This window comes from Gavia stellata, chromosome 2 (genome assembly GCF_030936135.1).
Source record: "Gavia stellata isolate bGavSte3 chromosome 2, bGavSte3.hap2, whole genome shotgun sequence".
Taxonomy (NCBI): domain Eukaryota; kingdom Metazoa; phylum Chordata; class Aves; order Gaviiformes; family Gaviidae; genus Gavia; species Gavia stellata.
In genome coordinates this window covers 112,436,949-112,464,696 of record NC_082595.1, presented here as the reverse complement: position 1 = coordinate 112,464,696, position 27,748 = coordinate 112,436,949, and the positions used below count along the sequence as shown (strand labels likewise).

Genomic DNA, 27,748 nt, shown 5'->3' with positions numbered 1-27,748 from the left:
AGGCTGTTTGCTGAAGCCTGCCATCAACATCGAGTGTTGCTCTGTGTTACGTATCCACGGGGAAATGATTTCCTGTCCCCCAGCACAGTGATGGGATGGGGTGGGGACTCAGCAGTAGGGTGGTGGGGCTGGCTGTCCACTCCATCCCACGCCGGGGTGACCCCGGTGCCGGTACAGAGCTGCGGCCCTCTGGACGAGCTGGCTGGAGCCAGGATCGACTCAAGTGTGGGCTCCCTGTCGGGTGGGTTTTTGTAAGGTGAGCTCCTGGGGTGACCACAGGCAGGTCCCTTCATGAGCCGCTGGGCTGGAGAGCGAGTCTGGCCCATGGAGGGGCCAGATGTGAGTTCGGCTGGGTGGAGATGTGCTGTGTGTCGCTTGCTGATGCTTTGCATTCAAGCGTGCTTGTTTTACCCCCCTGCAGTACCTCTGCTCTGAGCTTTAATTGCTAGAGGTCTAAAACCTGCACTGTGAAAAACAGGCAGGAGGAGGGAAGCGATGCTGGTGTTGAAGCTTGTGCTGCCGGGTAGCGTCTGCCGGCTGCTCCGGCAGTGCCTCCCTGCTGCGGGGCAGGCGGATGGGACATCCTTCATGCTCTTTCTGCCTGCTGCTCATGGTGGGAGCCAAACCCATCGGCTCGTGTGGTGGTTGTGGGTTTACCACTGCCAACGTGCTCCATTCTTATGCCAGCTGAGAAGTGACCTTAGAAAAGATAAACAGGACTTGAGTTAATAAGTACCGTTAAAGCACGATGTGACTTCTCATGCATCAGCAGAGTGTGGGCATAGTGCAAACGTGACTTGTTTGCGCTGGCACGGATCTGCTCAGTTACGTTTGCTGGGGTTTGTCGGGTTTGCTGCCTCCTGGCTTATCTTGAGCCTGACGGGAGAAGGTTCTTAGCCTCATGCCCTCTTTGTACTTAAGGAGATTTATAGGAAACAGCCTTATGGACTTGCTGGAGCTGCTCTACCGAGGCTCCGTCTGCCCTGCTCCTGCTGCCAGTGCAAGCAGTGATATGCGGGCTCGTGGCTGGCAGTGCAGGCTGCTCTGGACCTGGCTGGAGCGCCTGTGAGCAAAATGGGGTGTACAAATCCATCTTTGCTTGCTGTTCTCCCCCAGCCCACCCTAGATCCATTCAGGTGTCTGACATGGGTGCACCCGGGGCACCAGTGCGACAATGTGTGGTCTCCTGCTGGCTCCTGGTGACCGGATTACTTAAAAGCAGCATTGTTTTTCTGGACAGGAAGGCTATTAGAATCTGAGCTATAAATCTGTATTTTTTTTTTCCTCCTTGGACACATAATTGGATCTTCCAGAAATGTCCTGGTTGCATGATTAATGTTGTTTTTAAGCTGTATGAGCCATTTGCGTCTTTAAATCCCATAACGATGCAGTCAGCTCACCGCTGCGCCTGCGATGGCTCCGTGGCAGCCGGGACTGTCTGCCGGCTGTCGGGGTGCCCTGTGGCACCCTGCGGGGTGGCTGGATGGAGCAGGCGGGGGGCTGAGCGATCCTGTGGCCGTCCTGGCACGGACGGGGTGCAGGAGAACCTGCTGCTGTGTGGTGCAAGTGATGAGATTGTTGCTGCAAAGTTGGCTTTGCTCTTTTCTTAAGAAGTTTAAAACCAAATCCTGAGGGGACTGTCTGGGCTGGGTTCCCTCCTTCCTGCAATCATAAAGAGAAGCGGTGTCTGCATGCGTGGTGCTATTTTAGAGCAGGGCCTGTTGCAAATGCTTCTCTGCTTTGAGAAGGAGGCTCTGGGGCATATGAAATTCCTTCTGTGCACTCGAGCATTTTTGTTTGACCTTCTCTCTGAAAATGAGGGAGGAATTAAGAGTCCTAGCTGGTGGTAGTCATCGGCCGTGATAGAATAATGACTTGGAGAAGGGTGATAGTCACACGTGTGAGTCACTAGACCAATGCGTAGAGATCCAAAATGGAAAACGTGATGCCAGTTTGCAGTGAGGATGAGGTGGGTGAATGACAAAGCCGGTGCCATGCGTGGTGAGCTAAAACACCGCTGTGTTTATAGCCTTGAGAGTGTTTCATCAGAGCAACCACAGCAGCTGAGTGTGTGAGGAGCTTTGGGGGGGTACGAGCCCCACGCCTCAGCCTGGTGCTCTCGGGGGTGGTTGGGCCCCTTCTCAGCTTTGCTTCAAGGTGCAAGTGTGTATGGACAGGCAGATCGAGACAGATATCCTGAGCCTGTATTTCTCTGGGAATGTCAGTCTCCAAAAATGTTGGCCCTGGAGGGCTGACGCAGGAACGAGGAGCCTGGCTAAGGGCTTCCTTCAAGGACAGGCTTCTGCCTCCACCACCAGCGTGGCATGACCTGCTCTCTTCCCGTGGCGTGGGCTTGGAGGGTGAGCAGCCAGAAGGGTGAGCTGCAAGTGAAGTGTCTTCCACAGCTTGCTTTGCTTCCAGCTCTGACCAGGCAGAGGCCCCCTGCACCCTGAGGAGGTGGTGAGCGTGCCCATGTTGCCTGTCCTTGGCTGTCCCTCCTCCTTCGCGCACTGCCAGTGTCCCCAGCAGCGCTGCTGGCTTGCTGTCCCTTACGGAGCGGAGAGCGCGCATGCCATGCAGGTCAGGAATCCCTTCTTGCTAGCGCAGAAAGGTAAAGAGGTGGAATGTCTATAGGAAGGAAACCAAATGACGAAAAGCCATTGCAGAGAGGCTGGGTATGGTGGATGTTTTTGAGTTCTGTAGCTGAAGATGCCTGGCAGGTCATTGGTATTCTGGCAGGCGGCTGTGCCGGGCAGGCAGCCTTGTCCTGGCTGTCCGGGAGCGCCGTCCCTTAGGGTGACAGGCAGCCTGGTGCCGGAGCCAGCCCCAGCTCAGTCCCTTTGGTCTGTTGGTGTCCTCTGAGGTGGCAGAGCACCTACCTGCCTTTCTCAGCAGGCGAAGAAGTGTCCCTCCAGGAGACCGGTTGAAGTTGGGGTGGTTGCATCAGCAAACCTCTGCAAAGCAGCTGCCCTTTCCCCCTGAGAAACGGGTCATTCCAGGTCTTTGAGTTCTGCAAGCAAGGTGGGAACATGTGTGGCCATGGGGAAAAGCCGCTTACTGACTTTTATCCCTAGTCCCCAAACGCAGGGAGAGAGGGGAAAAAAGCTTCCTGGGACATGGGCCTGGGGAAGCTTCCCTGAGGTGCCTTACCAACACGAGCATAGAAACTCCAGAGCGCTTCCCCTGCCTTGCTCCAAGCATTGCGTCTGTTTTCTTGTTCCAGGCTGTTTTGGGGATAATGAGATTTAATCAGTCTCCAGCTCTCCTCCTCCCCTAAACAGTGGTTCAAATCCTATTATCTCGTAAAGCGTTTGGAATTCTGTCCCCAAAATTGCATTAAGCTGAGATGGAAATTCCTTGCAGCTTAAACCTCGCCTCCGTACGGCGTCGAGTATGGGGTTTTGCTGCATCTTGCTCTGCAGCTCCTATGGGCTTGCTGGCTTGGGGATGTAAGCGCTGGGGCTAACCCCCAGAGAGATGGACTGATCTGCCACGGGGAGGGCAGGGAAGAGCTGGTGGGGGTACAGAAATGCTTGCCAAGGACGGGATTCACCCAGTTAGGAACAAATGCTGTAAGCTCTTAGCCTGTGCGCTCGGAGCCTGGCGGGACCTGGTGCCCCTTCCTCGTGCTGGCATCTGTCTTGTGGGGTGTTGTTTTGCCTTTTCCCACCGCTTTCTTCCCAGCTTTTGGAATGGACAGACTGCTTCCAGGGGACACGGGGTTTCCAGCTGAGGAGAGGAGCACAGAGGGAGGAACAAGGGAGGTGCCAAGAAGGCCAATGGCACCCTGGGGTGCATCAAGAAGAGTGTGGCGAGCAGGTGGAGGGAGGTTATCCTCCCCCTCTACTCTGCCCTGGTGGGGCCGTGTCTGGAGTGCTGGGTCCAGTTCTGGGCTCCCCGGTTCAAGAAGGACAGGGAGCTGCTGGAGAGGGTACAGCAAAGGGCTACGGAGATGATTAGGGGACTGGAACATCTTTCTTATGAGGAAAGGCTGAAGGACTTGGGTCTTTTTAGTCTGGAGAAGAGAAGACTGAGGGGGGATCTTATTAATGCTTATAAACACTTCAGGGGTGGGTGCCAGGAGGATGGGGCCAGTCTTCCTTCAGTGGTGCCCAGTGACAGGACGAGAGGTAACGGGCACAAACTTGGTCATAGGAAGTTCCACCTAAACGTGAGGAGGAACTTCTTTACTTTAAGGGTGGCAGAGCACTGGAACAGGCTGCCCAGAGAGGTTGTGGAGTCTCCTTCTCTGGAGATATTCAAAACTCGCCTGGACGCATTCCTGTGCAATCTGCTCTAGATGAACCTGCTCTGGTGGAGGGCGTTGGACTGGGTGATCTCCAGAGGTCCCTTCCAACCCCTGTCATTCTGTGGTGCAGAGACGGTGACTAGTTAAAGGCCACGGGATGGGTGGGGACCCAGAGCTGCTCTCTGCTGATGGGTTTCCTTTTACCAACCAAACTCCCCTTATCTCGGGGAGTGCATGGGTTATGTCCGTGGCAGCGCAGGAGGGGTGGAGGCTTTGATTGCTTTCCATAACACTGCTCATAAACTTGGGATTAGACTCGCGTGGGGTGGCGGCAGGTGCCAGTGCTGGGGAGCTGTGGGGGTGTTGTTCCAACCATGGGGACCCAGGGTGGGTGGGTGCCGGGAGCTGCCCTGCTTGGCACCGAGCACGTGAGCCGAGGAGTTTGGTAGCCTATGTTATTTTTCTTGGGATTCTTATCAAAGTGTTACTTGGAGAAGAGGACTTTAGACAGGGTAATCTTTGCTAGGAAGGGGCTGTGAGCTGCAGAGCAGATAACAGCTTGTGGTGCTCTTGAGAGCCAAATGATGTCAAATTTTAACTTTCTAATTGGAAACTGTTTCATGGCTTGTTTAGGTCTTTGTTTATTTCTATTTTTATTTTCCCCACCACGTATACACCCTGACCACCTCAGATGATCTAAAAGCAGTGGGATGAGGGGTAAGGGCTCTTCCTCCCCATTTCCTAAGGGCAGCAGCTGCCTCTGCAGAAATCTCAGCTCCTTAGTGGAGAGGAGCCCTCTGAGCCCCGTCCTGCGTGGGGTACCCACGGGCCTCCTGGTGTTCACCCACCAATCCTCCCCCTTTGGAAATGTGAACTCCAGCTCGCTGAGCTGGACACAGGCAAGGAGCAAGATGCTGATCCTTCACCAGCTCAGTGGGCAACTGCTTCAAACTGCTCTGCCCTAACCGAGTAAGGAAAAATGAGGTGGGTCCTGCCTCCAAACAGGGAAATCTGTCACCTGTTCTGCTACGATCACTTTGTTCCCTTGCTGGCCCCAATCTCTGTTCCCACCTTCTGCGGTGGGACTGGGAGCCCCAGGTCCCGTGGTGCCTAGGAACCAGCCCAAGTCACCTGCATGGCTGCACTGGGAAGCTGGTGCCTCTGTGCTTCTCTTTAGTGCCAAATGACCCTCCGTGCCTGAAACTGTGACAGGATGTACGGGATTTGGAGATACTTGTGGATGTGTGATGGCATGGTGGTGCACGTGGTGTTTTGGAGTATCTGCAGATCCTGCAGGACAAGGGAGGGGGTTGAAGACCTTGCTTGTAAAGATCTGCTGCCTTTCCGGGAGGAGAAAGTCTCTTCCAAGTGACTGGGTATGGATGAGACAGTGATAGCTGCAATCTCAATGGTCTTAGTCCTTGACTGAAGCATGCCAGCTCCTGTGCAGGACCTCTGGGGTCAGTCACTGGTTGTGTCTGGTTCGCTCAGAGCTGTCAGCACAGAAACGTGTCCCTTGAAGCTCCTGTTAGTATCCTGTCTGAGAACAGTCTCCCGTTTTGGGGACCTCACCAAGGGGGCTTGTCACTGTCCTTCTGCATCCTTTGGCAAAAGGGGGTGCTGGAGTATGAACACGAAGGAGCCTGGAGACCAGCGGGGCTGCAGCAGTGGCCCCAGTTCTCGTGGTGGGTGCGGAAGTCTCCCCCTGCCCTTCTGCATGGCACCATTGGGTGCTGAGCCAAGAAGGTCCCTGGTCCTGCTCATCTTGTGGGGCAGGACTCGACAGAGTTGCTAGAGCAGGACTGCACCAAGCTGTCCTCGGTGGGTTGGTCCCACAGTGTGGTGGCTGGGGACTGTTACTTCTCCGGCTTGTGCAAAGTGCTCCCAGGCCTACGGTGTGGCTGACGGGGCGCGGGGCTCCGGTGGGAGCGTTGGCTGCAAAAGAGGTTGTGTGTCCTTGAGGCTCTCTCCACCTTCCAACAAGCGCTGCAGTGGGCAAGCTACCCACTCTTCTCATGCGGCTGCTCCCTGCGCAGGGGAGGGAGGGGGTGCAGGCATGAGACGTGCACCTGAGAGCTGCCTCTGTGGGTCCGTGGCCAGTGTCGCTGGAGTTGGTGGGTGCTTTTCGGGTTGTTTAGCACCGTTCCCGGTGAGACTCCATCCCTGACCCGAGTGTCTTTGCAATGCCAAGACTTGGGTAGCAGGTATCCTCAGGGAAGGCTCGATATTTGGGATGTCTGGCTTCCCACAACTGTTGTTGGAGCCCTAATGTTTTTTGGTTTTCCTTTTCTTTACAGTACAGTGCCGTGGACAGCAACCCCCTGTCTCTCTACGTCATGCATCCCTTCTGGAACACGATAGTGAAGGTGAGACCTCATCCTGTCCTGAGTGGGATAGCAAAACTCTGGTCACCGCAAAGTCTTCTCTGCAAAACTGTCAGCTGAAAGGCCCTGCTTGGCTGAAAAGACCTGCTTCGTTAGTGGTGCAACTAATTACAAAGGGCACTGCCTTCCAGCCTGCAGCTTTCTGCTGCCCCGTGATATGTCAGATGCAACTAAGCAGTGTTGTCTAACGCCCAGACGATTGTAACCAGGTCTCTGCCGTGGCTGGGAGCAGCGCGTGGTCCTTATTACATGTTTTAACGAGTTCATGTATTCTTTTGCTGCTTTCCCATAGATCTTCCCTACCTGGCTGGCCCCAAATTTGATAACGTTTTCTGGCTTCCTGCTGCTTGTCTTCAACTTCTTCCTCATGGCATACTTCGACCCTGACTTTTATGCTTCTGGTAAGGCTGCCTGTTCCTGTTTGGATGTGAAGCATCGGAGTGGTGAAATCTGTCACCTCCTCTGCTGTGATTTCTGGTGCTCATTGATCAGGCCTCTTACTCTGGGCCTTCCCAGAGGCAGGTGGCTGTGCCAGAGGAGGGACAGAGTTGAGGGGTTGAACTTGCTGGGCTTCATGATGAATAGCACACCTTCCCTCCGGCTGCGGGGTGGACATAAGCCTGGCTGGCAGCATGCGGGCGAGGGAGGAGGAAACAGCCGAAATCTTGAGTAGGAATCGGCTCTGCCTACAGAGCAGACAAGAACCCAGTGCTCTTATTGTAAAATCTAACAGGGTAATGTGGGAAACTCTGCTTTCCCGAAGTCAGCAGGTAGAGCCTTGTTCTTTGCATCCCAGCTAATTGCCCTCTTGCAAAAACATGCCAGCACCACAGTCAGACTAACAAAGGCAAAGTCCTCTTTCTCAGTTCCCCCATTCTGCATAAGGCAAGGATATGCACAGCTTTAAACTTTTTAACAGTATCCATGTTCATCTATTCATAAATCCAAAGGTTCAGTTGTGTCCCCTTCCTTATGGGGGTGTCCCAGGGAAAAGATTAATCCAGCATGATAACTCTCAGTCACTTATCAGTAGCTTCTGTATTTTTCTCTCCCTTTGCCCCTGCCAGGTTTGGTTGAGGTTGCTCAGGAGAGTTCAGCTAGTTCTTCTAAAGCTGGGCCAATCATCAAAACACAGTTAAGTGGGAAAAATACTGGTTTCTTGGGATAGCTTTTATTGGTAGGTAGACAAGTACTGTTCTCAATATGCTAGGCTTTCAAAAGCTCCGGTGGCATCAGTGGCTGTTAGCTAAGATTTGGACTGTGTTTTGGTCCATGAGCTGTGGGAAGAAAAACTGACAGTAGCTCAGGGAAGGAAGCTCAACGTGAGAATCCCCAGGACATCAGAAGTCCAGAAACTTGGGCTCTGCCAAAGGGATGATGAAGCTCATGCTTTGGGACCCTTCTACATACGTGTTATACATGTCCTGCCTGGAAAGAGAACTTCTCATTTTGCTGGTGAGGCCTCCAGAAACTTGTGCCTTCCCTCCTCGTTGGATGCTTTTGTAGATGTGATGCCCTCCGTTGGCTCCTGAAAGGCACCATCATGCTGCTCTAAGGGAACGGGAGGTGGCATTTCATGGAATCATTGTTCTCCCTCGGAGACCTCCATGTGCCCTTCTGCGAGGCTGCTGCCAAGAAGCCATGCCTCTTCCTGCTTTTTTCAAATGCACCTTTGAGCTCTGAGTTGCAGACGGCTAAGCTGGCGATTTGCCGAAAACAGTGCTGGAGGAGGTGGAGATGTTTTTAAGGAGGAACTCTGCTTCAATTGGCAGGATGCAGGCTGGAGACTGGGCGGGGAATCCTGACATGTTTCTGCAGAGGCAGGGTGTCGCCACATCTCGAAGAGGCTCTGCTTGATGCTCTGTGAGCAAGAGATTGAGGAGAGTCTGATCTGCACACACTTCCACGTCATGCATTTGGGCTACAGTTGCTAGTTGCCATCGCCAGTTCTTAGATCCCCTGAGTCTAGGGAGCTGGGGACAGAGGTCAAGTATGTCCTGGAAAGCAGTCCTCGGTGACCTGGTTTCACATGCTGTTGTGGAACAGCTCTGCTATCATGTCCTGGAAAGCTAACATCTCAGTTTCACTGTTTGAGTTGTATAGGTGCTTTGTCTTGGTGAGCTGCCGGTCCTTGTTGCTGTGCCTCTTGTGCCAAAATAAACCCATGGCAAGTACATTCTGACCTGTCCTGACTCGGGTCTTTCTGATCTCTGCAGCTCCTGATCACCAGCATGTTCCGAACGGAGTGTGGGTCATTGTGGGTCTCCTCAATTTCGTTGCCTATACGTTAGGTAAGACTTTATCTAGTTGATTGTGGGGGTTTGTGTCTGTCGTCTGTTCATGCTGCGGCTGTGTGTCATCTTATCTCCGAGCCCGTTGAGAAATTTTTGGTTCTGGGCTTCTGCCATGCACTAATCCAATTGCTGCTCGGGCTGGTAGAGCAGTTTCTGTGAGCTGCTTTGCGAAGTGGATAGAAGGAAGTTCTCCCAGGGCAGCTGATGTGAAACGAGGATGCTGGAACTGACTTTGAGACGAATTGTGAAATTCTGTCTGCTTTAAAGAAATGTAATCTCATCAGACTTTATCGTATTTTTCAGTCTCAAGTAGAGCAGGGGGGTGGGAAGTGCGCTCCCTGTTAGAGGACGGAGGTAGTGAAAGCTGCTGTTCACTGGCTGCGTGCACTTTGTCAGCTGCAAACTGGTCCATTGCTTTGTGTGGGGGTGTCCAGCAAAACTCCCTGTTTCTCCTTCTTCTCTTCCCAGATGGCGTTGATGGGAAACAGGCTCGCCGGACCAACTCCAGCACGCCCCTGGGAGAGCTTTTTGACCATGGCTTGGACAGCTGGGCGTGCGTGTACTTTGTCGTGACAGTCTACTCCACCTTTGGACGGGGCTCCACGGGTGTCAGTGTCTTCGTTCTCTACCTCCTCTTGTGGGTGGTCTTGTTTTCATTCATCCTCTCCCACTGGGAGAAGTATAACACAGGGATCCTCTTCCTGCCCTGGGGATATGACATCAGCCAGGTGGTAAGTACTTGCCGCAGCCGGGCTTCAGCAGAAGCTCAATAAAGTGCTAGCGTGCCTGGGGTGCAGTAGTGCCCACTGAGGTGTGCGAGGGACGCGTGCAGCTCTGCCACGTGTCCGAAGCCTTGTAAATGGGTCGCTGCAATGCTCTCTGGAGGTGGGTGTCTCCAGCCTGCCTCCGGGCATTATGGAGGAGGAGAGCTTTCCAAGGCTGCTTGCGTGACTTTGAGCGTTAGTGAGCCAGCGTCATGTGGCACTAGAGTTTGACTGCTCAAAACCATTAAATCCAAGGAGGTTTGTATGGTGTGGTTCTTATTTTGTTCTGAGTAGCTTTTGCAGATGGACTCTCCACAAAAAACGAGGCTTGAAGAATGGATATTGCCTTGTGTTTCCTCTGCCTGGTTTCTGCTGTCCTAAGATGCGTGTTTTGGCCACCCAAATTGCTGCTCTAGTTAGTTTTCTGCAGAATACCAGCATGGGTAAATTCAAGCCTAGAATTTTGGGGTGCCTTTTGGCACTAGCAGAATGTGTCCCAAAATGTAGCAGAGTAACTACTTGGCACGTTAATCACTGTGCCTGGAGGAAAGGTTCCTGGGGAGGTGCCCCTCCATGCTGAGGTAACTGGGCAGCCGATGTTGAGACTGATGGTGATGGACCCTTTGGTATGCTGGCATGTCCGTCCCTCATTAAGGACTTCTCTGCAGGAAGCTCTTTCTGAAGAGCCGGTGGGAACTGGGAGCAGGCTCTGGATGGTACAGCTCACCCTTACTGCTGGCAACTGTCCTTCCTAGCCAGGCTGCAGTCTCACAGCACCGCGCAGCCCACAGCACTCCTTTATCTTCTGGTTTATCAGGCGCTGGGTGGGAAATGCAACAAGTTGGAAGAAGAGTGCCATTAATGGAGCTGCATTAATTGCAATAATAATCTCGGCTAGTAAAAGGAGACCGTAGCTGGTCCCCTCTGACTATACTCTGACCCCTTTCTCCAAAACCTTAACCCTAGTGCTTTCAGATCTCTGCCTGTTGCAGAAAGGTGGAGGGCTAAGCTGCCCTGCAGCCTGCTTCACCCAGCTTCAGGGTTGCTATTAAAACTGAAATATCCCTTGTTAGCTTTTTCCCTGTGGTTGCTTCAGCAGACGGATAAGAACGAGTCCCCAAACAAACCCTCCAGAGTTGGTCACTGCAATTTGTAATATAAAACCTGTCTCTCTGTGCTTCAAGCATCTTGTGAGTTCAAGCTGTGGGAGGGCATCTTTGCTCGTGCTGCGAGGAGCAGCTCTCCCGGTCGCATTCTCAGCAGCTCACTACTATGCTTATTAGACCTGGTCTGGTAACACGGAATCCTTGTGTATTTTTTTATTAATTTTTCTCCTTCCTGCCGGTGGGGAGAACTGAACATGATGTAGCTTAAAGCGCACTTGTCGAGCTGCCTGGCACGCGCGTTGTGCCGCCGGGTCGGGTGCTGCCAGACTTACCTGTCCGGTTGCTCACGCCTGCTTGTCCTGTGCTTTCTTTCAGACCATTTCAATTGTCTACATAGTGACAGCCATTGTGGGAGTTGAGGCCTGGTATGCACCTTTCCTGTTTAATTTCTTATATAGAGACCTATTCACTGCAATGATTATTGGTAAGAAACTCCATGTTGAAGCCTGTCTTTTAAACTCCACCTTTTTAACAAAACCCAATGTCTTAATTATAGGATAATGCTGTTCTGTTTGCTGTAATGAAAGCTCCTGTAGGCTGTTATTGAAGTGACTAATTGAGGGTGTTCTTGCAGCCTGCCCTTGCCCAGGATTTCAAAGTATTGTTGTCTTCTGCATAGTTATTTTGGAGAAGTTAACTCCAGTCTGCCTGGGTCCGTGTTGACCAAAAGAGCAAGGAAGCGGAGCGCTGCGCTCATGCCTCAGATATATTTTGTGCCAATCCTGAGGGCACAGGCGCACGCTGCTGCTCAGGGCATCAGCCCTGGCGCTGCCTGCCTGGGGCTAAAGGGTTTGTGTGGGTAGACACCAAATGGTTCCTGGCCCGGAGTGGTGTAGTGGGCAGACGAGAGCGGCTGAGGGTTGTGGCTGCTGCTCGGGGCCGGCTGTGCCAGGGTGCTGGGAGGCAGCTGGAGCCGAGCACCAGCCCCTGGATGCTAAACAGGAGACTCCCTCATGCCTGGGACCTGCGAGTGTGTGAAAACACGTCTCCTCCGAATAGCCGTGTTGCCCGAGTGCCCAGGCTGCGGGCATCGCAGTGCCCGGGGGAAGCGCGGTTTGTTTTCAGTGAGAGCCCTGGGGTTTTCGGGGGATAAAACGCAGCCCAGTGTGCGGGTGGGTGCTGGGAGCCAGCGGTGACCCCCCCTGCGCTCGGGCTGTTTGCAGAGCGTGCTTGGTTTGCTGCCCGGGGCTTTGTCTCACCCTGCAGCATGGCTGGGGCAGAACCCAGAACCCAAACGCTGCTGCAGGAGGGAGGTTACAGCCACGGAGGTGGGGAAAAGCACTCTGGTGTTTGGGGATCCTGCCCTCCGTCCACCCATCTAAAAATTAAATAAAAAATTAAATAAAATTAAATAAAAGCCCAGCCTTTCTCTCTAGGGGTCAGTTGGAACAACCACTGCAAAGGGGGGAGTAATGCAGGTGAAGCTTAGCAGGGCAGAGCTGTCTTTGCTTAATGAAATTCAGCTTATTCAGAAGTACTTGCTTAGTTTAAATTTTCTTAGTCTGTGTCCCTTTCTTTAGGGGTTAATTGTAACTACTTAATTTCAAATCAGTATGTCTTGAATTGTTATGTTAAATCTAATGCTGGCAGTTTTCTTAATCAGGTGGACATTCTGAGCTTTCCTTTGCCAGCCGTGTAACTTAACATATGAATAATAAATGCACTTTTCCGATGTGAAAAATAGAGCAGGATGCCTACATGGCCCGGATTTGTGCACTTGGATAGGAGTTGGGTTCTTAGAAGCAGGAGTATTTACAGCTCTGTTAAAATACCTACTGCTAGAGTTGTGATAGACTCTCACGGGTTTGAGTGTAGCAGATGATGTTCCCTGTTGAGGTCTAAATTTTTTCAAAGTTATTTAGACTCTTTGTATCATTTGTCAAGTTAAACGACAAGAACTTTTTTGCACAGTGGGAACTGAAAATGCTTGCTCACAGTGGGAGAAATAGCAAATTGGCTTTATTATGAAGACTGAAAACTGTTGTGCACAGCTATGTCGCTTGTGGAGTTTGAACTCGCCTCATGTCTCATTAAAGACAGTATTATAATTAAACTTTGTAACTGTTTAAAGCACAGTACTGGGCTCATTAATGCAACTTTTAAAAATTGAAATGTCTTTAATTTATAGGACACCTTATCTTGTAATTACAGCTCTTGGCCCAGACTTACGAGCACCTACTTTTAAACGTGCCGAGCTATTCTCGGTGCACCTCTGAGCTGTTTTTGTTGCGAGCAACTTAAACCAGAGCACAACCACCTGCCCCTTTGTGGGATGCACGTGATGGTCTCCCTCTATTGTGGGGCAATAACGTGGCTCTTTCTCTTCCAGCTTGCGCGCTCACTGTGACGCTGCCAATGAGCCTCTATAACTTCTACAAGTAAGTTTTTCCATCCTCAGGTCTCCCTCCCTGCACTAGCACCTTTGCAAGAGCCTCCAACGCCTCTTAGAACTTGTTTTCCTTAGTGGTTTTCAGACAACTGTCTTCAGACCTGTGAAGTGGCTCTGACACACCAGAAGGTCCCAGTTTGCAGGGTGCACTGGGAGGAGCGGGCTGGCAGCCTGCTCAGCAGGGTCTTTGCAGAAGGGCCCCTAGCTTTTGTAGGCTTGTCCTGTTGGTCACAACCCAGAAGCCAGATGTCCATGTGCCTCTGTAATTCAGGAGTTTTGGGAGGTTTGGGTTAACAATGAAGGTGTGCAGGTGTGCATCTTCCTTGTCTGACCGTGGTTATGACTGATCCTGTCAGTTTTGACTAGCAGAATGGCCAATGAGATTTTGCAGCCCTCTCCTGAAGACAGGGACCAGGTGTTTCTCAGCTGTACTTCCAGGTATTTTCATGTCTTTGCTTGCCTTTCAGGGCCTATAAAAATAACACCTTGAAGCACCACTCTGTGTATGAAATCATGCTGCCACTGGTATCCCCAGTGTTGCTGTTCCTGCTCTGCACCACGTGGATCTTTATGTCCCCGACAGACATCCTGGAGGTCCATCCCAGGCTCTTCTATTTCATGGTTGGAACAGCCTTCGCTAACATTTCTGTAAGCGTCTTCTGCTTTATGCTCCAGTTTATCCCCTGGGGAGCGTGAAGCTTGCTAGGGCGCTTGGGAGGCAAGAAGAAAAAGACCAGCTCAAATGCGAGGAGAGAAGGGAGATGTGAAGATTAGCTTAACAGCTTTTCTATTTTGCTACGATTGAAAGAACAAACGGGAAAGTAGACAGGGTTTGGGGTCTGTGAATTTTGTGCTGCAGCTCTCGCTGTTGAGAAACTAGAGAATTAGTTAAATTGGGTGTATTTACACACGTGTGCATCCTCTGTGTTGTGAATAGCAAACTGCTAATACGAAAGGAGTTCCTGCTTCCTTTTTTGGGATAAACTTAAAATGGGGGGGGACCAAAGCTTTTGTCAAAATTGGATTTAGCTGCATATTGCATCTCTGCTTGCTTGAGACCTTAACAGAGGCACCTGTGCTCATCTCCTCAGGCATGTGGCTGAGCAGCTCTGTGCACACCCTGGGGCCAGCAGCTCACGCTGCTGCTTGGCAGGATTTTCTGCTGATCATGCAGATAACGCTGGTATGGCTCGGTCAGCTCTAGGGAAACTCCTTTTTCTTTTAAAGACACCCTTGATGCCTGTTTCTGTATTACCTGCCTGCCCCCCAGGGCTTTGCTCCCTGTGTCCCACAGGAATTCTAATGCACAGAAAGATCCTGAGTGAGAAACTCGGGGAAACTGCGTGATGGTAGCTGTAAGCGCGGATGATTGGTACATGTACGTGTGTGACCATCCTGTCTGCACTGTGGACAGCTCTGAGCTTGCAGAGTCAATACTGGGTGCAAGCTCTGACAGCTTTCTCTTCCTGCAGTGCCAACTGATCGTCTGTCAGATGAGCAGCACGCGCTGCCAGCCTCTAAACTGGATGCTGCTCCCCATAGCGGCGGTGCTCTTCGTGGTGATGTCTGGGTTCGTGCCGAACAGCGAAACACTTCTCCTCTACTTGTTAACTGCTTTCCTCACCCTGGCACACATCCACTATGGAGTGGTCGTGGTAGGTGAACTCAGCGCGTGGGCTTTGGGCTTGGCTGCTGTGCTCTGACTGCAGGCTTTGCTTCGGTGCTGCTGCTGTTCAGGGCAGCGAATACTCCGCTTAAAAACAGGAATGCCAGTGGGAATGGCTCTCTGCGTCATGCTGTCTGTGACCACATGAAACTTGAGCTGACTTCCTTGTGAGAGGTGTGTGCGGGCTGTTGCATGGGTTTGAAACAAACTTCGCACAACGTGATGGGGGGCTGTTGTACCGGAGATTAGTTTGAAACAAATACTCCTATCTCTGCTGCCCTGTTCAACTCATCCTGGCTGCGGTTGCAGCTTAGTGACCAGCTTGGATGTAAGCCAGCAAGGGTGACTTGCACCGTTGGGCAGTGGGAAGGGTGGCACCAGTAGGTACCCAGAGCAGCAGATATTGTGTCTGCATGCTGGGCAGGAGTGCTTAATTTGGGAGTCTTAGTATAAAAAGTTAAGCTGCTGTTGGTGTTGCTTTGGTTGATGAGTTCGGTCTGCGACCTCACTGACATGCCCCGTGCTGGAGTCACTGGGAGAGCCAGGGTGGAGGGGGGATGTCCCTACCAGGGAACGTGTGGACACTGCAGCTGCTCTGCTTTCTCCCCTGCTGCAAGGGCTGTGTAGAGATCCAGGGACCGATTTGCTCCCCTTGCTCTGTGCCAGCTCTGCCTGACTGCCTGAGTTTTGATTAAGAGAGAAAACAAACTCGGAGGAGACAGAGTCCCATTAGAAATGCCCCAGGAAGCTGCTGAGGAATGAGGGCAAGGGACCCCATGTCCTCTGCGGAGCTGGCCGCTGCCACATGTGTACACCCTGCTTGGGAAGCCCTGGGCACCCCAGCTCTCATGTGGAGCCTCCAGAGTCGAGTTTGAACTGTAATTACAGCAAAGAAGTAATAGCCAGGTTGTCTTGTCTTTCCAATTAGTGTAATGAGGCTTCTATGCAAGAAGGATTTGGATAGCTAAGAAGCTTAAATAAATTTGATCTTCAAGATGGGGACTGACCGGATGGTGTAATCCTCCTGCCCAGGCTTGCCCATCCCCTGCAGTGAGCTGCTCAGTGCTCTGCTCCCCGGAGCTGGTGTTCCCCTCGTTCCCCACCTCCACCTTTCTAAGGCCCATCTGTGCGGTCTCTTCTTCCAGGATAAAAGAAACTTTGAACTGAAGAGTCTTTTAAGGCTCTGTGGCTGGGACATAATCCCAAACTGCTCTGAATTTCAGAGTAATGATTAGGAATAAGCCCTCTGCCCTGACTCTGTGCCCAGCTCAGCCTCTGGTGCTGCTCAGCACTACTCGTTTTGGTTCTGCGATGACCGTTACCTTACAGTCACCAGACACCAGTGCCACACCATCCGTTTACCTTCCTGTCTGCATTCTCTGAACCGCGCCTGAAAGCTTGTTTCGAGGTCCAGCTCTCAGTCCTCTGTGGTTTTCTCATGTCCTCAAAAGAGGCAGTGAAGGCTTCTTCCAAAGGCTGGTGTAAAAGGCACCTGATTATCCAAAAGCTGGTGTTGGGTTCCCCTCCTCCCTGTGTGTTCCCCTCCTCTGCGTGTCTTCACGGTCAATGCAAAGCACGCGACCCCCAGCTTGAACTGCAAATGGATTCAGGGAGCGATTTTTCACATAGGTATCTGAGATGATCAAATTAATTTAAGCAAAATAATAGAGATACTGCTGGGAGGGGCAGAGAGGGAGCAGTACCGCAGGGTAGAATCCTGCATGCCTGGGCTCAGGGCAGGAGTTTCTGACTCCCGCCTCTGAGGAGGGCAGGGTGGAGGTGAGCCTGCTCCCTAACAGGCTTGGGAAGGTGTGGGAAGGGAACAAGCCCCAACATCGGGCTGGCAGGGATGGGGCTTAGTGCCTGGGGAGGGCAGCCTGGCCGGCCCCGCAGATCAAGGCAGAGGCTGTGGTCCAGATCTGCTGTGCCCGTGGGGAGCGTGTATGATGGGGAAAGTGGGTGCAGGAAGGTGGCAGGGGCTTTGTCGACCGGCCGTACAGGGAACGGGTCTGGTGCTCTGCCTGCTTTCCTCCTGGTCCCTCCGAGCCTGGCTAACCTGGTGGTGTCATCTGCCTTGTCCCCAGGTGAGCCAGCTGAGCAGGCACTTCAATATACGGCCCTTCTCGCTAAAGAAGCCCACGCCAGATTGACTAGGAGTGGAGGAAGAGAAAATCGGCTTGCGGTCTGCAGAAGTACTGTAAATAACTGCTGCAAATACCTGTAAATAACTTCAACCATCACCACAGATCTAAACCTATCCTCTGGACAGACATCAGGGTACGCACGGTATCCGGTGCGGCCAGGGCAGGACTGGTACGGGGCAGCCCCCGCTGCTGTTCGACGAAACTTTCGGTTCTGGGTGAAACTGGACGAGGAGGGTAGTCTTTCAGGTCACTATTACTGTATATTAGACCGGCTGAATGTTCCCAGTGAAACCTCAGACTCCAGCTCTTGCTCAGGAAAAGCTGGTTGGAGATGCAAATGGCTTTACCTGAGCAAAGCATCTTGACCTGTCACCAAAACCAACATGACAGCTGATTTCTACAAGGTCAGGGGAACATCCTGGTGGTCGGGGGAGTTCCTGTCTGTCCCTAATCCTGCTAGACAGCCTCGTCCTGGGCTGGTACTTAGGGAGCAGATGGTGACAGTTCTCCCACATTTGTCCTGCCTTCCTGCATTCACTTATTTGGGCAAATACTTGCACCTTTTTTTTTTAAGAGGGGAAAAAAAAAAGAACACCACACAAAGCTTCTAGTAATATTCTACTTGGGGGGCTTAGAGAATCAGGGCTCAATTTCCTGTAAAAGCGGGAAGGCAGCTTCTGCCTCCCATGCTCGAGCTGTGGGTACCTGGGACCACATCTCGACCGTGTTCCTGTCTGTCCACGTGCGTTCCCCGCCTGGGAGTGGGGTCTGGGCTCCGATCAGCAGCAGAAAGTGGCTCAACGCCAGCTGGTCTAACACAGAGCCAAACTCCCCCCCCTCTTCCTACCAGTAGGAACTGTTTCAGGTCGGCTCTGCTGGGTCATTGCACGCTGCTGGGCCTCTTCTTTTGTAGCAGCGCAGCCAGGCTCAGTCTGCACATCGCCCTTCCCACCAGACCATCAACGGCAGCAAATCCACCGCTTAGAGAAGCACCTTAGTAAGTGTTGCGTTGGTTGTGTGTGCACTTTCAGAAAGCTCACAGGCGTGTGTGTGGTGGGGTCCTTTCCAAATATCACTTTATTTTCAAAACCGTTGTCCCCGGCGGCTGCATGTCTCATCCAGGGATATATTTGTTTACTGTCCATTTGTAAAAGACATGTTTGCATTGATTTTTTTTTTTAACTTGTTTTTGTATTTGAGTTAGAGTGGGGTGGTGAAGACTGAATGCTGATTTTCTTTTCTGTTCACTTTATTTAATGAAGATCTGTGCTTGAATGAAGAGTGTAGCTTAAACCCAGGCTCTGGAAAGGCTGCATCCGGAAGCGAACAAGCACAGCAGACTGTGCATATGTAATCTACCATGGGAACAAAGTTGCTTATACACTGATTATTGTGCAACGTGGTTTGTAGAAGCTTGGTCTCAGCATTTTCCTTCTGCAGGTGAAGACTCCTCCTGCTTTAGGAAACCTTCAAACTGTAACTACTACTTAATGCTTTTTCTTTTGTAAATTTGAATCATTGTCGTGCAGACTGTGAGACTTGAAATCCCGAGGCAAGCTCACGCCGTTCACTGTGCCGTGCGACGTCAGGGTTGCTCGGTCACAGTATGCCCTGCGAGGAGGAGCGAGCTGGTGCATTCATCTGGGCTGGCATCGTGGGAGGTCTCGGCTGAACGTCTGTATGCTCGTGTGTCTGTACGGCTGCGACGTGTCTGGGAAGGGTGGCTAATCTGGGAGAGGGGGCAAATGGTTTTCAGAGTTTATTTAATAAAGTAGCTTACTCCTATATATTTTACTGATGTTGTACAGAAAAAAACCCTAAGTGTACAAATGAATTGGGCTGCGCTTGAATTTTTGACTCTTGCTATTTAATGAGATATACTTGTGAAGGGAGATAAATTTAAGCCACGCTCACACGAGAATTACAGGGAATCTTAAAACGGGACACTGCGCTTATCTATAGGACGTGTTCAGATAGCAAAATTGTGCTAGCAGCACTGACAAAAAGTGGAGCTTGGGAGGTTTACTTTCTAGTTAGTAGTTTGCAGGACCAGGGAATAACCGAGCTGTTCCCTCAGGCTTTCAGCTGAGCTCTGGGGTCCCAAGCCTGGACCTTGCCTCGTCCCGTCTCTTCCCACCAGCGTTACTGGGCCAGTGCTAATGCTGTGAGAAGTTGGCTGATCTTAAATCTTAGGACGTCACTTTGCCTCTGTAATACACTGTTGTCTCACCAGGCTGTGAGCTGGTGAGCCTTTTCAGCGTGTAATATACCCTGGAAAACCCTGCTGTGAAGTTACAACCATGTGGAAGCAGGGCTTCCTCTCTAAACTCCTGCAAATGCTTGTTGTGGCGTAGGAGAAAGATCTCTCTTAAAATCTGGAACCACTTCCTATCTGCACAGGCTTTGTCGAGTCCTGGATTTTTGGTGCCTTAATTTATTGCACCTTGAAACTAGAAAAATATCTCCTTAAATCAGTGCTGGAAAACAGGCTTGCTCGTCTCTAGTGCCGCCGGGCTTGTGGCAGAGCGAGGAGAGAGCAGACCTGATCTCAGTGCTCGCGCGACTCTGTTCCCAACTTGTGCTTCCGCGAAGCTGGGGGTGGGTTCTGTTTGGGCTGTTGGAAATTAAGTGATTTCTGCTCCCAGGTTCTGAGAGGGGAACGGACACAAACAGACCAAACCATCTTGCCGTGGTGGGGTGTGGCATGCTGAGAAACAAGCTATTTATTAATAATAATGGTTTTAAGTCTTAAGAATTAAATGTATTCCTCGCTAACAGCATCTGAGGGTAATTGCGTCACGGTGGTGGTTGCTTGCTGTGCTGGCTAGACTCTGTCCTTGCGGCGGATGCGCTCCTTGGGACGGGACAGAGTCCTGCGCAGGCCGGGAAGGACGTGCGCTAGCTCCTCAGCTCCTCCTGTCCGGTACTTGAGAACTGATCTGTGTTGTCTTTTCTTCCAGGAATAGTGTTAATCGCATTTTCTTAATTACTGGTGGACCTGCTGAGTTGATAATAGGACTGTCTTATGCTTTCCTAAATCTGTTCTGCACATTTTTATCTCAATACAGAGTATTACTGGGGAAAAAAACCTGTTCAGGGAGGGGTGCAGTCCTTCAAGACCCACTGGGATGTCGGTCTCCTGGCCTCGGGCTCCGGGCAGGTTCTTGCGCTGTGGGAAGAGGTGGCCAGCACTGCCAGCTGCTCCTGGTCCTCGCTGCACTGCGGCTGGTCAGCCTTTGCTCTGGAGCAGGTTTTTGTGGGAGCTTGGGACACGCCGGCGTGCCGGCACAGGACTTGCGTAGCCGAGGCAGAGAGGCGGCCTCGCTTGCAGCCTTTTTCATCTCGGTCTTGCGGTTCGTATCGCAGCTCCTGCCTCTGTGCCGATCCAGGGACCTAGCGCCGGAACTCGCAAGCAGAGCCGGGGTTTTTTTGTACTTGTTTTTACAAGTGCAAACGCTGAGGCTGACCGGTGGGCGTACAAACACTAGGAAAACCAAGCACCTACGTGCGGTGGTTTTAGCTTGTTCCTTCCCCTGGTGCTGCAGTTAACTCCTCTCTTCTGCAGTCGGTCACTGCAAGGGCTCGGCAGCAGTTTCTCCTCTCGTAAACATCAGCCACCTGATACAGGCGGCTTTGCCAGGGCCAGAGGAGCAGCATGTTGTAAGTGTGAGCTTCTAAGGCGCTGGAAACATATATTTAAGCTCCTTAAATAGAGCTGGCCTGATGTCACCTCCTGGGTGCATTGAGTACCTGCAGTTTGTACTCTGGGAGCTGTTTTGATCTCAGTCAGATCAGCTCTTGTAAAGCCCCTAAACTCCTCTCCTCTGAGAGCATCTGTGCCTGCTTGTGATAGACCTGGAAAGTCTCTAGAGAAGTAGCGCTTTTTGGAAACTAGCTCAGATCTTTTTGGTTTTTTTTCTTCCATACAGGGGTCCAAGGGAACAGTTGATTTCTGTGCAAACACAAGCTGTAGCTGAGCTCTGGTCACCTTAGTTGATGGCAAAACTGTGCATGGGGTTTCTGTTTCCTTCTGAAACCTGCAGGAGCTTCCCTGAGGCAGAGTCTTGTTTCCAGTTGTCCCTTTTTGCTTAGCGTGCATCGCTTGCTTGAGAAGTGGGAGTCCTTCAGCGCACTGGCATTCCCTCGCACCCTGCCCCGTCCCAAAATCTTTCAGTGCAGTGTGTCAGCCTTGCTTCGGTGCCGTGGGCCAGCGGTGGTGATGGAGCTGGCTGAGCTAAAAGCTCGTTTACTCTTTGCTTTTCTAACGCAGATCTGCAAACCTGGCGTGGGGTTGCAACCTTGACTCATCCTGCTTTTACCCACCTATTCTACCTCGCAGTGCTGTGTCGAGACAATGGCCGAGGTGACTTGGAGGCTGCTTTTGGTGGGACATGGTGATGAGGGGGACTAGCTGGCCTCTCTGCTTCTGGAAAAGGTCAGTGTTAGTTGGTAGAAGACCTTTTGGCCCATCCAGGTGTGGTCAGACCTGGCTTGAGAGGTCTCTAGGCTGGTCTCCGAGGAAGTGGTCAGGGTGTCACTGCACCAGGAGCGGAGGTTCTCGGTGAAATTCACTGCTCATCCTCCAAGGTGCCGTTCATCTCGGCCAGCGGCATCTGTGGTGGCTGTTCGGTAGAAGCTGGTGCTGTGCTTCTGGTTGGAGACCTCATTAATCAAAATCTTCTGCCCTGCTCCCCCCCGGCAGCGTTTCAGACTGACCTGCTTCTGTCCCTCGAGCTTTCAGCTGAAGGGGACACTGGTTTTGGTAGTGGTCCATGTTGCGCTGGCACCAGCCCCTGTGGAAGAGGAGGGTGGTGGATCCCAGGCTGGTTTTGGCTCTGATCTTCTGAATGAGCGCTGAATTGCTCTCTTCTCCAGCTGTAACCCCGCACCTAAAGGCAAACCAAGGCTGCAGCGGTAAACCCAGCCGGCAGAAGTGGGGTGAACTGTGGCATTTCAGACTCAACCCTTACACCTGGGTGGTTTTGCAAACAGTCCCGGCTCTCTGGGCTCCTACCACTGGGGTCCTGCTATTAGTGCGGGACAGGGAGCTTCTCTGCAACCCTTCGGAGCACCTTCGACAGCCTGTGTCCATGCGGCTGTTCAGTTTTCCTGGGCAGGGTGGGGAAGGAGTTGGTGATGCTGCCTCATCCTTCTAGAAACAAGTTTGGAGGCACTAACTGGGTGCTGCAGCCTGGTCTTCTGCCGCTGACCCCCTGCGCAGCGGGGCAGGAGGGCCAACGCTGCCGGCTGCTGTCCTGGTTCCCGGAGCCGTGGGGGCTGTGAGATGATGTAGGGAAAGACGCGTTTGGTGCTTGTGCTGGTGTGGTGGTTTGGTTCTGTCCCTTCCCCACTGAGCCTTTCTGGGGAGCCGCCGTCAGTGGGGGCCTGGCTCCCCTGGGGCTCAGGGTGCTCCGCTGGGCTCCCCACCAGAGCTGAGCAAGTCCGGTCCCTCTGCACAGGGTTGCCCCTAAACAGAGGTCGGATGAAGCAGCCCGGCCGTGAGCAGTGGTCCTGGCCCTGCTGCAATCCCTGGGACCCCCATCACTTCCCTGGAGTCCTGTCGCTGGGAGTTTAGGTACTGCAGTGGGTTTGAATTCCAGTCTGTTAAATGCTATTACTGAAATATTTATTGTGTTTTAAACCAAACAAAAAACTATTAAAGTTCAGTAAAGAATAAAATTTTCCAAGCCTTTTAATGGTGTTTGGTTTTTTTTTTTTTTTTTTGTCTTTCTGACAAAAAAAAAGAGCAGGTTTGGGCAGCGGTGCCTGGGCTGGAGCTCCAGCCCCACTGGGAGCACCTGTGCTTGCCAGGGCATGGGTGGAAAAGCTCCTGGAGCCATGGGTTTTATTCACCTGCTGTGCCAGGCCACGGTTGTGGTGCTTGTCCTGGGGCTGCAGCATGGGGAGGACTTGGCAAGGAGAAGGCAGAGCTGCGGCAGAGCTGCCCTGGGCTGTTGTATTGGGTTTGTGTGGCAAGGTTTTGGTAGTGGGGGGGCTGCAGGGGTGGATTCTGTGAGAAGCTGCTAAATGCTTCCCCCATGTCTGATAGAGCCGACGCCAGCCGGCTCCAGGACAGACCTGCTGCTGGCCAAGGCCAAACCTGTCAGCGATGGTGGTAGTGCCTCTGGGATAACATATTTAAGAAGGGGGAAGCATCAGCTTTATCGGACATGGGGCAAGCTTCTAGCAGCTTCTCACAGAAGCCACCCCTGTAGCCTCCCACTCCCAAAACCTTGCCATAAAACCCCACTACCCCGTGCCCTGGTCCAGGTGCTGTCCCTCTGGGCTAAAGCCTAGGTGTATTTAAGTGATGCCTCATCCTTTATCAGCCATCTCGACGGCTTCCTCTAAGAGGATTGTTGTGGTAGGTGTAATATACTTAAGGGATTGTTAATAACAATAGCGTTTCGGCAGCACACCGTGTGCCGGCGGCGCAGGCTGCTGTCACGGTCCATTTGGATCTCTCAGATTTACAGGACAACGTTCTCTGTAAATTAAACTTTACTTTATGAGCTTATTAGGAAAGAAAACAAAGAAACAAGGGCTCGATCCCCTTTGTGCAGACCAGGCAAACGCGTGAATTCACTAATTCATCACTTTTAATTAGTGGTCCTGCCCCGTGCAGAGATGTTTGCAGCTCGGGGGGAGGCAGAAAGCAAATCCTGTGTCCTCCCGTCACGCTGGTGAGGGAGGGCAAACCCCTCTCCAATAGCTACTTGATGTCGAGCCAAGAAACGGTCAAACGCGTGGCCCCAGAGCCCTGCACATGCCCTTTGGGACCTGGGTGATGTGCAGGTGCCGGAGAGGGACCGGTCCGCTCCCAGCTCCTGAATTTGCCCAATTTCGGGAGTCATTTGGTGCGCAGGTGAATGAGGAACAGCGTCCGGCCGGCGGGAGCTGGGTGAGGCTGGGGAGGCGATGTGAGCAGCCATAAAGGTGACCGGGTTGGAAGGGGAAAATTACTGAACAGAAGAAAATGTCTGCTGAGATACTGACAGAGAACGTGGGAACGTGGGCTGGGAGCCAGAAGCATCCTTGAGAAGCACAGCTGCCATCACCGAAGTGGAGCTGGGTACCAAGAGACAGGAGACGTTGCGAGATACCGCTGATAAATGCAAAAACAAGGAACTGTAACAGCAACTTATGGCCTGAAAAGGTGGAAAATAGTCTGGAAAAAGGGGGAAACATCCTCAGAAAGTAAGAATTGGTAACCACCACCAGCCGTTCCAACTGCGAGAACAGGAAAACAGTCTGGAAAAATAAAAATTGGTCGGAGAGAACAGAAAACATCATCATCTATTGGCTGTTCCAGGTGAAAAATAGGAATTAACAGCATATATTGGCTGCTCAGAGTGGTGGTGTCCTACGCCCTCTTATGTCTCTATGACATAAAGATGACTTAATTCTCACCCAAACGGAGCTTCTCTCTCTGAGAACTTCCCATGCTGCACAGACTTTTCTCTTTCCTAAACAGGTCTGCACGAGCTTCCGACGAGTTCTTGGACCCTTGCCGGGGACGCCTGGCTGACTCCAAATGCCGTGACATGGATGGTCTTCGAAGCGAGACCCTGTGATTTCAGTGGTCCCCCTCTGGGCCCTGTGCTGGGGTTGGTTCGCTTTGTCCTGCCACTTCTGGGACGGTTGGGTCCCCTTCTGGGATCCGCCTAATGTGCTTGATATTGCAAACACACATTTTTTATATATTTTTTTATATATATATATGCGCATATAATTAATCTATCATATCTAGTGTAATATTATTTATGTTTGCTTCACTAGTGATAAGATTGTAGTAATCCATAATATTATATATATTTGCTGCTATTAGTGATTGCTGCTATTATTGATTGTTGCTATTAACTAATTGTTGCTATAATTAGTTCCTGCTATACTATCGATTGCTGATAATTGTAATAGCTTGACATGTATTATTCATAGAATCATAGAATTATTTAGGTTGGAAAAGACCCTTAAGATCATCGAGTCCAACTGTTAACCTAGCACTGCCAAGTCCACCACTAACCATAGGTATACTTGCTAGAAGTGATTTTTGTGGTATTTGTGGCAATGTGAAATTTAGAGAAAGAGAAATGTAGAGATCAAGCTTCCGTGGCCTTGTGTATTAGGGAATCCTACGGACCCACGGGCACGATTTCCACACACCCTCAGGCTGGAGAACCCTTTAGGTGATGGCATGGGGTCAGGCCGGGTTTGGGGTCCTGCAGCGGCAGTGGGGCACGCTCGGCCGGGGCATGTCCCATGTGGATGCCTCTCCGTGAAACAGCTGCTGCGGAGCGTGTTCAGGTGCGTCCTCGGTGCAGGAGCCCAGCAGCTGTGCCAGGAGGGGCTCCATGCCCCTGGCTGCTGCTTTGCTCATGGTTTGTGCTGGCTGACAGCTTGTCCTTGCCAAACTTGTTCCTTTGCTGCACTTCTCCTGCTCCCTCTGGCCACATCTGCCCAGCCCGCATGGCTGCATTGCTCGTGACCCGTGCACGTCCGTGGTGCACTGGGTGATTGGCAAGGATACAGGCAAAGCTTGGCTCACGGCGATGGGAACACCGGTTCCGCCACCTCCAAAACAGCGTGGCTGCTGCAGAAAGCAGCTCGGGACCGACTGGTGCAAGCCTGGGTGGCAGCGTGCGCTGGGGCGGGGGGGCTACGCCACTGCAAATGCCCGGTCGCAGACTCGGCTGTTGCTGAGGAGCGGAGATGCTGCCAGAGGAAATTTCACCTCTTTGGGGACCATTGGGATGGTAGGAGATGACAAAAGTGCCCTGAAGGGTTTTGCTTGATCTGTCTGGATCCTGTAAACAGGGGCTGGTGCAGGCTGAAGACCAGCGTGCGGGAGAAGCGGGGTCGGTTGGGGACAGCAGAGATCTTGGCACCTGCCGGCACCACGGGAGGGGACCGGCTGCTGTCACCCACTCTCCCTCCACGGGCTCACCCGACCCCTCGCTATGCGCCTTGTGCTGCTGGGCTGGGCTTGGGGTCCCCAAGACCCCACCTGACCCAGAGCATCCCAGAGCTGGCTGGGCTGGCTCCAGGAGCTGGGAGATCACCCACTCGATCAGGAGATGGCAGAGAGAGGGGGCTAGGTCTATCCCATCCCGCAGAAGCCCCCACAGTCCAGCCGGTCTTTATCCCACAGGTCAGGGAAGCCCCAGGGATGAGGATGGTGGGGAAGCAAGTGCAGCAGGGAAACATCCTCTGCAGGGAAGCTCCCCTGGGAGACAGGAGACCTGGGTCCAGGTGGAAGTTTCCTTGCTGACACCAGCTCGGAGCTCCTCAGGAACCAGCCCTCCATCGCCAACACGGAGGAGCTCTCCAGGTCTCGTCACCAGGAGCTCATCTTGTGCAGCCGTAGAAGCTGTGTTGTTCAGGTGTTTCTGCAGGACCAGACGGTGTGGTCTGGGAGCGTTGGGATGACGGCGAGGGATGTGATGGCCTCTCATTGGTTTTTGGTTGGGACACAGAGGGGACTGCTGAGAGGGAAAGCAGGCGGAGAGGCAGGATCCGGCACGGAGGCAGAGAGGGGCGCAGGGCCCCTATGCGGGGAGAGGCCAGGGGAGGTGGGTATCCTGGGGGGCTTGCGGAGGGCAAGGGGAAGTGCCAGGGAGATGCCCGATGCCCGCCGCTCACACACCCCAAAGCCCCTTCACCCAGGGCTTGACTGGAAGAGCAGCCAGCGATGAGCCCTCTCCCCACTAACGTGAGACCTCGGTGGAGAACCCGGACGTGAAAGCCGATTTTTATTGACCGATTAAAGCAGTAGGATCCTAAAAAGGACCCCGAGATCTCCTCAGTGCTTCAGCGAGGGTCTTGCACACCTGAAGCTGAGAAAAGGTGCTTTTCAAGAGCGGAATGTGGCAGTGAGCTGAGAAAAGAGCCCTTCCCTCATACACACAGCAAGAAAGACTCCGGCCGCAATACATAGCAATCCAAACAAAATAAACTGAGACTCAAGAAGGCCACAGGGAGCTCACACTCTGCCGGAGAACCTGGCTCCCTGTGAGCCCCCGAGGATGTCCAGCCACCAGCACCCCTGGGTCGGTAGCCCTTAACCCTGGGTCGGTGCCCCTTAAACAGCCCCAGGGCTCTCTGCAGGGCCTGGGTGGCGCGTGGGGCGCGATGCCTGGTATCCCCCGTGGTGGTACGGGCCCCTACGCCGGGGGACAGTGACCTCCAGAGCTAGGAGTGGGGCTGGGACAGTGCTGGTAGTGGGGACAGGCGCTGGGGCTGCTCCGTGCCGCCTCCACGCTGGTGGGGCTGGCGTGTCCCCCGCTGTCCCGGGTCCCTGCTCCATCCCTCTTTCCGATGCAGCCCCAACTCTCGCTCCCTTTCCCCTGGGCCGGGGGCTGAGCTTCCCGGGAGGGCACCTGCCATGACCCCAGTGGGCAAAGGGCTCCAAGCCCCCCAGCCTGGTTGCCCCGCAGTAGCCACCTGGGCACCTCCACCAGCCCTGGTGAGGGATGCACAGTCTTGGGATCGGCGCCATCCTCCAGCCCCATTTCTCTGGGACTAAAGGCACAAATGGGACCTGCAGAGGAGGAACGCCAAAGAGGAGGCCCCCCAGCAGCAGCAGGAGGGAGGAGATGTCCCCTGAGGCTGCTGACAGGCTGTGGGGAGGAGAAGGGCATGGAGCTGGAGAAGGGGCTGACGCGGGGCTGGGGACGTGGGGGAGGCTCCTGTGCT

The 27,748-nt window shown here is 52.7% G+C and overlaps 1 protein-coding gene across 1 annotated transcript; it reads left to right on the top strand.

Annotated features, from left to right (window-relative positions):
- The first annotated feature begins 6,571 nt into the window (after positions 1-6,571).
- SELENOI (selenoprotein I) lies at positions 6,572-17,062 on the top strand. Its single transcript, XM_009818220.2, has 9 exons — positions 6,572-6,615; positions 6,926-7,034; positions 8,850-8,924; positions 9,396-9,658; positions 11,173-11,281; positions 13,187-13,235; positions 13,714-13,894; positions 14,719-14,901; positions 16,997-17,062. The coding sequence occupies exons 1-9, from the start codon at positions 6,586-6,588 to the stop codon at positions 17,060-17,062; spliced, it is 1,065 nt and encodes a 354-aa protein (XP_009816522.1). The 5' UTR covers positions 6,572-6,585.
- Positions 17,063-27,748: the final 10,686 nt, after the last annotated feature.